The 8,470-nt window shown below is 41.2% G+C and overlaps 1 protein-coding gene across 3 annotated transcripts in view; it reads right to left on the reverse strand.

Moving 5' to 3' along the window:
- The window catches only part of adamtsl5 (ADAMTS like 5), a 36,606-nt gene extending 28,350 nt beyond the window's left edge, over positions 1–8,256 (reverse strand). The window contains exons 1-2 of one of the 3 annotated variants that reach the window (XM_017711613.2): positions 7,991–8,256; positions 5,973–6,516 (exon numbers count right to left, since the gene is read on the reverse strand). In XM_017711613.2, coding sequence (XP_017567102.1) covers positions 5,973–5,992 — 20 coding nt within the window. In that variant the 5' untranslated portion in view covers positions 5,993–6,516; positions 7,991–8,256. Of the gene's footprint in view, positions 1–5,972; positions 6,517–6,586; positions 6,708–6,766; positions 6,857–7,990 lie in introns of those variants that run through there. The other 2 variants (XM_017711612.2, XM_017711614.2) reach the window with 2 other exon arrangements.
- Between the last annotated feature and the right edge of the window lie 214 nt (positions 8,257–8,470).

Below are 8,470 nucleotides of genomic sequence, written 5' to 3' on the forward strand. Positions count from 1 at the left end.
GAGAGGTGTCAACCTCTTCAGACATCTGGTTCCTTCCTCTACAACAGTAAAAAAAAATTAAACACTATATGTCTCTAGGCTATTTTATCAAAAGCACCTACCATCATAGGACCACCTCTAAAATCCTAGCTTAGCTTATCCAGAAGAAGGGTGCCAACACATAAGCTTAGCAATATTTTGTTTTCCAGCTAAACGAATGCTGAGAACCACTGTATATTTACAGTGTTACATGCCACCTGGGCAGAATGGAATTATCATCGTCATTAATTAAATGGGAATTCCCTCAATTCAAAATTTCTGTACAATTCAATTACTAGGATGTCATTCGTAGTATGCAAAATGCTCCATTCTAGAGAAACTTACAAAGTCAGAATTGCTCACAGTGGTGGTGATAGGAACCAGACATCCAAAGAGTGCTTTTAAAAGCTCCCTCACAGACAATTTTACATGAAATCGTTAGGAATGAACTGATACATGAGACATTAGTTTACAATAGTTCTGAGATAAGCTTAGGGCCTAAAAATGACTTTTTAAAATCCATTCATGCCAGAGGGGTACATGCAGGTTGTTATAATGCAAATCAGTTTCCAAAAAAAACGAACTTTTTCAGATTTTCCACTATTTTAACTATCATAAATACCACACATAAAACCTCAGAAGACACGTGTAGCTTCACTGATCATTTTGGACAGTAAATAAAATAGCTATATTTGCTTTACTATTTCATATCAAACCACCCTAAATGACTTTGTTCACATTTCAATGATTAAATCATGCAGAAAGTTAAAAACATTGGTGGAACTCACCCTAATGTTATCTTAAACAGACTTGCTTTTGTGGTTTCTCACACTGTTGTGAACATCACAACCCCTGTTTCAGAGTGGTTTGATGTGAAATGTCATAGCAAACCACTCTGAATGACTTTGTTTACATCTCAAAGAATGAATTATGCAGACATTATGAAAAACAGTTGAATTTCCCCTTAAAGAAGGAGTTGGTGGTTATATGGTAACTATATTGCCATCAGAGAAAATGCGAGCCATATGCCAAGGCTCTGCAACGTCCACATGTGATACCTCATAACTGCATTTGGATCACAATCACATTATCATCTGCTGAATTATTGAGATGAGCAATCATTTGTGTAAACTTACACTATCGTCCCAGTTTAGTAGAGTGGGGCTACCTATATGCAGGTGTTTCTGATAAAATGGCCAGTGAGTGTAGCTAGATAGGAAGTTTCCAATAAACTGGCAACTCTGTGTAAAACGTCTTGCTGAACAACAATCATTGTGAAAGCTGCTCAACCCTGAATCCTATAGTTTCTCTGTTTATGCACTTCTTAGAGTGACTGACTGGTGAATGTAAACCAGCCAGGCTCCTGCAGAAAGCTTCAAAGCACTGAGTAAGGCACAAAACACATGACTCACTGAATTAGCAGTTTCACAAAAACTCTACAGTCTGGGAAATACCCCTCTCTTTGTTACTGGCAGTAATGTGTTGTCACTGTATATACAACATACGTGACACAAGATAAAGAATAAAAAAAATTCCCAGTCTCGGAAGGCTGACCACAGCTCAGCCTCTGTCAGGAATCATGCTTATTTCTCACATCTTGCTCTTATCTTAAGGATCAAAGGCTTCCGTTCCAAAATAGATTGATTTTGGCTGTGCACCAGAGCTGCAGTCATCCAATTAAACGATACATATCTCTCCCACACTCCAGCGATCAGACTGTCCTCGGAGGAGCAGGGAACATGCTACGTTTCATCCAACAGTGTATAAATCAGTGTGGAGGAAATATCCGCCCGTCACTCCACCCTGAAAAAAGTAGCACACTGTATTTACTTCTAGGGGTGGGCAATATGACCATACACTCCTATGTTTGCTGTAAGTTTGAAGACCCCTGGTCAAATGACAGGTTTTGTTGATTTTCTAAGTGAAAATAAAACATCCTCCAAATACTTAAACATGACACAAGTTCTATTTATTTGGTGAGGTTTTTTCCAATATGTTAAATTCAGCAAATTAACAGTAGTTGTGTATGAAAACGTGCAAAACTGTGTTCTCTGTTAAAGATGTGTTACTTATTTTCACATAGAAAAATCAACACTATTTGTCATTTACCCTGGGGCATGCATTATTTCTGCATATAACTGTATGTTATTAGTATTGCAATAACTTTTGTCATAATACATTTTCCTAAGCACATCAGTTATTGTCAGTATTTTGAAAACATTGGCTGACGGCACGCTTCAAAAAAAGAGACCATGAGTGCCCAAGCTGTTTATCACAGGGGGACCAATGTACAATGTTTGTGGTAGGCCGAGGGCCTAAAAGAGAAAACAAATGGTGGGCTTTAAATTGCGTTTTTAATTCATTTATTTTATATTACACTGTGTTTTGTTACTAATATACTTGTAAAAATACAATTTGAAAAATGATACAATATATAGCGTAAAATACTTATGTGTCCTCTCATCGTGTGAGGGAGTAAGGTTAGGGTATGGTAAGTCGGGTCAAATCAAACATCAATACAGGCCAAATTTGGTCCCTGATCTAGACTGATTGTAAACAACAACAACCAGACTAGTAGTGCTGCACTGTCAAATGAAAACTGCAGAGTAACAGGTGGCTGGCTGGATGTTAGCCCATTGTTTTTGACCAGTTGTTGACTTTTCTTCTTGCTCCTCATTACTCTAAATAAAAAGTTATATTACTGTACTTATAGTACAGTTTTTTTTAAATACATGAACTATTGCTTTGCTGGAACACTGTGTCAGTTCTTAGCTGACGCTCCAGAAAAAAACAGGGATGGAAAATTCTTATGTAATTAAATCTTGGAAGATTTGTATTTTACTCGAGTGTTAGTGAAACTGAATACTTTCAGTCAATAATATTCCCAACAGAAAAAGCACAGATTTTACTCCTTCCATTTTCATTTTGAAAGTATAGAAAAGGGTTGTGTTAACTTCTAGGTCAGCAGGGCAAACTTCACATATAAATGAACAAGCCATGTGTTGGGGCTGATCGGCACCTGTGCACAACATGACTTAAGTTATAAATGAACTGCATCCAGGAAATATTTGCTGACAATGAGATTTTCTTTTAGCTAAGATGTTCAGTTTTCATGTGCTGCTGGTGGGTATGATCACCTTTTTTGGCCAGTCACTACCACCAAACAAAGGAAACTTTAAATGTAGTTGTTTAAAATGGACTTTTAGATATATGCATATGCTTTTTGACCTAAAGAAATCATTTGGCTCCATACTTCCACTTTTCTTTGAGTATATTCCAGTTTCTCTGAACAACTATCTCTAAGATAGTGATTTTACAGGGGAGGTCAAAAACGTCCTTTACTTTCAGTCTAAGTTAATGTAAAGATGTTTTATTTGAAGCATTTCTATTGGTCCAGTCATGACGAAATTTTCACACAATGTAAAGAACAGCGGCTGAGCTCATTTAGGCAATAAACTACAATTAGCAAGAAATGGAGGAGGATATTTTGTATCATGAAAATGTCTTCTGGCACTTTATTATTCTCTTTTTGTCATATCACCCACACCTATAATGAAGCTGAATGAACTTCAAGGCCGGAATATCAACATACATGTCTGTGATTTCTCAAACCGCTGTTTCTACAATGCATCAAACCTGTGCTTTGTCTTACTAAGCAATTGCATACTGACTTTTCCTGGAGTTGTGTGAGGAACCCATAATGTCTGGCGTCCTAGACTAAAACCACACCACCATAACATGCAGAGAACTGTCCTACATGTCTGAAATTGAGGTTAAAGGCCTCCTGGGTCGAGAGGCCCACTGTTAAAAGGCTATGACAAGGTCATAGGCCGGGTTCATTTAGGTAAGTAACAGTGCATTGTTTGAATGTACAGAGAGCAGGTGAGTATGTGACCCCTGCTGTGTGCGCTCAAACAGACACAACTGCACAGACTACATAGGAATAGCACTCTTTCGCAGGTGTAATACATATGTATGCAAAATATTACTTGCTCCACTCATGTAAAACCTGCTTAAGCATTTGCAAACATTCAATTACAAGAAGAAAAAGCATAAATTTGAACTTACTGGCATAGTTTAAAGCCATGTTAAACCTCTTTGCTCTCTGACAACAGTAATTTGTCTTGGACCTTAAGATTAAATATATGCTGCCTCCATATAAATAAGCTTCTTTCTCAAAAGAGGTTTTCTCAAAGAGAAAGAGGCCAAACTGCACTCATAAAGTCGCAATGTCCCAACAGTTTGGCACCTTTGGCAGGAATGACAGCCTTCCAGATACAGTACTGTGCAAAAGTCAGAGACCACACTCTTGTTTATTTAATTTCACGTCAAAGCAGCCTTTAAGTGCAAGCAATTCATTTTTCAGCACATATTATCTAAATACCTTAATAAGTAAAGATAATGTCAATATTTTCAGCATTTTTTTGTCCACTCTTTACTTCTGTGCAACAGTTGTGTCCTCCCAACAAAACATTTCAAACAGGTCACTGACATCAAAGAGACCAACGTTCACATACGCAGCTACCCAAATTCACCTCAGCTGCCTTAATGTTTCTTTTTCATGTGCATCTAAAACAGCCAAGGAAGATAGTTTTGATGTAAGTATAAGCGAGTTTCCAAAACTGGAGTATTAAAAAATTATCAAATTCATGCATGTGTACCAAAATAAAGTGATCCTAATTCTGAGCTTTCATCTTCGTTTGTTCGTTCGTTCGTTCGTTTGAGAGAGAGAGGAGAATATCAAGCTGCTTCAGATCTGAAAACATCCACAGGTGTTTCTGTCCATCCTTCCACTGTGAGAAGATGACTCAGCGCTATGGGTCTGAAAGGATGTGTAGCTGTGGATGAGAAGTGAAAAAGACCAAAAAAGGAAGAACATTTGCACCAAAACTGGACATCTGAGATATGGACTGAGGCTTTATGGACTGATGAGCCTAAATTTGCAGTTGGGATTATGTGGATCGTGAGAAGAAGACAATGCAGCCAACTTCTGAGACTGAACTTTGGAAGTGTGGAAAAATATCCCTGCAGATTTCTTTGAGAAACTGAAAGCAAGTGTCCTGAAAAGAACCCAAGCTGTAATGAAGTCAAAGTTTGGCCACACTACGTGCTCAACAAATGTGGCTTTATGTTGAGGCTTTATTGAGGCTTCTGTCTTTCTGTAAATATAGGTTTTCTGCTTTTTTCCTGGCATTAAAAACAAACTTATACTTAATGGCATTTTTACTGGGAATTAAATAAATGAAAGGGTGACTTTTGCACAGCGCTGTACAGAAAACAGTTTATTAATTAATATATACAAGCTTTGTACTTGTTTCTGGAGGGTATCTGGTACTCTGTCAGCAATCAACCTGATAATAATGAGACATTAAGATTAAGTGACCGTTATTAGTCCCACAAGAGGGAAATTTCACTTCCACATTTTAACCCATCCATGCTGTGAAACACCACATACACACTAGAGAATTCACACACACTGAGCACATGGTGGGCAGCCCAATCCGCAGAAACCCAGAGGGCAGTTGGGGATTAGGTGCCTTACTCAAGGGCACTTCAGTCACATACTGTCAGGTCAGGGGATCGAACCGGCGACCTTCCAGTCACAGGTCTGGTTCCCTCCAGCCCAAGACTGACCATACAGAACATTCAAAGTAATAAAGATGTTTATAGATATATCAGTGATGAACCATAAGTTCAGCGACATGAATATCATCTCATAAGGACATTCTGAAGAATAAGAAAGAAAACCCATGAATTGCTAAGACTGAACACCCTAGTAACTTTAACTAGAAGGTCCATGAATTGGTCCTCACACCAAACGACACATGTGCCAAAGACAGGCAGATTCATTTGACATCTTGACTGAAGACCACTTACCACCACTAGACCATGTTCTCAACAGCAGTGCTTTCAACAAGCAAAGAAAATCAATGAAATCTTCATAAAACACTAACCTGCTGTATGATTTTGGCATCCTAGTTCTTAGACAAGTGCAGCTCAGAGACAGAAAATGTTTTAAACATCCAGTTTCACTAGTCAGCTGCTAAAACGCAGCCTGGGAACGATGGGATCCCAAGGGTCTTTCCTTCCAAACGGTCAGTGGACTTGATTGCACCCATGCTATCTGATAGCTTTTGCTCTTTGGTCATCAACCAGCTGCGATCCAAAGTCCTAGCTCTTCTCACATGGGTGAAATCCTCGAGGAGAGAGAAGGGGCTGGCCAAAGGCTCTCACAGCAGAAAAGGAGCACGCAGTTTCATCCTGATGAAGCTCCTAGCGAGGAGGAGAAGCGTTGAAGGAGCAGCAGGAGCGAATACAGACAGACTGGACGGTTCGGCTCCATATAACCATCAACGCTGCTGGCAAGCAGGTGGTTTATTCCATTTCTTGAGCATATTGAGCTCGAACGCAGCACGTTTCATCCACCTGGCCACGATCACGTGAAGGATAGCCCACTCTCTTTAGTCCACAAGACCCCCAGACCGTAGTACAGATGACCTGAGAAGTGAATCAGAAATGAATATGGTCTAAATTCAGTCACAAAGATAACAGACAGACTGAGGCATACATGTCATAACTTCTTATCATCAAGGTCTGCCAGGTGAATAAAGAAAGTACATATGAGCTCCAGCTCTCTAGTCTTAATACACGCTCTGCAGGAAAGTCCGCGTCTGCCCTCAGGGCAGTAAAGGCGTGACTAGAGCTAGAGGTAAAAAAAAAAAAAACCTATGCTTCAGTTCACACCGACCTGGGATCTGCAGCCTGTATAGCAGCCCACCTGCAGCTGAGCCTCAGCGCTTCCCTTCTGCAGTGCTGCCCCTTCAGCTATTAAGACACGCCCTCCGCACGGCAAATAACCCAGAAGGCACGCCCCCTCAAGACATACAACCCTGAAGACACGCCCTGTGCAGACAAATAACATAAACCCTCACCAGTCCTTCTCTGTAGACATGCCCCTCGCAGACCAATAACCATGAACACACGCCTCCTGTAGACGTGAAACCACGAAGACACGCCCACACCGCTGGAAATATATGCATAACCTATAAGACACGCCCTCTGCAGAAACACAACGATGAAGGCACACCCGCTAAAGACGTAAGCTAACGACTCCTCCCCTGCAAGTTTAACTTTCAAGACTGGCCCCTGTTGGGTCACAACCATGAGGATACACCCCGTGCACACACATGCACATGCAATCATGAAGCTGCCCCATAGGCATGAGGTATATGAGGTATACGCCCTCTGACCCTGAAGGCACACCCCTTGTTAGCTCACAACCATGAGGACACGCCCCCTGCGTGCATAAGTGTATAATCATCCATATGCCTCATAGGCATATAGGATATGCCCCCTGTTGACACATGAACCTAAAGGCAAGCCCCTTGTTGGCTCACAACCATGAGGATGCGCCCCCTGCGTACATATGCATGTAACCATGAAGATACCCTAAAGGCATACTTAGATGTATGATATATGAAATGCCCCTGCTGACACATGACCCTGAGTTCACGCCTCCTGTTGGCTCACAACCATGAGGACACGCCCCCTGCATACATATGCATTTAATCATGAAAATGCCCTTACAGGCATATAAAGGGTGGGATATGCCCCCCCGCTGACACATGACCATGAAGGCACGCCCCCTGTTGGATGACAACCATGAGGATACGCCTTCTGCGTGCATATGTGTATAATCATGAAGATGCCCCAAAGGCATATAAGGTGTAGGATACGCCCCCCCTGCTAACACGTGACTCTGAAGGTATACAGACCTGACGGCACGTCCCTCACAGGCACATCATTACTCCAAGGATACTCCCACTACAATATACACAACTGTGCAGACTCCCCTCCTTTTGCAGGCAAATGACCGTAAAGAAACACCTCCTATAATTAGCGCTATACAACACGTCCCCTTTTTGACACGCACCTCTGAGCTCAGTCCTGCCCGACAGTGAGTGGGACTTACCTTCAGTCTGATTCACATACATCTAGGGCTGGAATTACATCAGGTTTGGACTCCACACCTTAGTGTACTTAGGAATTTAAAGTGAAGACGCCTGCAGCACAGCAGAGAGCAGTGAGGCGAGACTGCACGGAGTCCGTTTCTGAGGAAGTGGTCTGTTCTGGAATCAGGTCCGCTCTGTCCCTGCAGCAGTATTCAAGTTTTTCTATTCAAGTTTATTTGTATAGCGCTTTTTACAACAATGTTGTCACAAAGCAGCTTTACACAGTTACAACATATATCCCCCAGTGAGCAATCCAGAGGCGACGGTGGCAAGGAAAAACTCCCTCAGTCTGGAGGAAGAAACCTTGGGAGGAACCAAGACTCACAAGGGGAGACCCGTCCTCCTCTGGTCAAACAGTATTTACAATTTAATAAGCTAAACACCAAATAAAAGCTAAGAGGATCTCTGTTTGAAGACTGGATGGTAAAGCTTTAGAAACT

Source organism: Pygocentrus nattereri, chromosome 25, assembly GCF_015220715.1.
Source record: "Pygocentrus nattereri isolate fPygNat1 chromosome 25, fPygNat1.pri, whole genome shotgun sequence".
NCBI classification, from domain to species: Eukaryota; Metazoa; Chordata; class Actinopteri; order Characiformes; family Serrasalmidae; genus Pygocentrus; species Pygocentrus nattereri.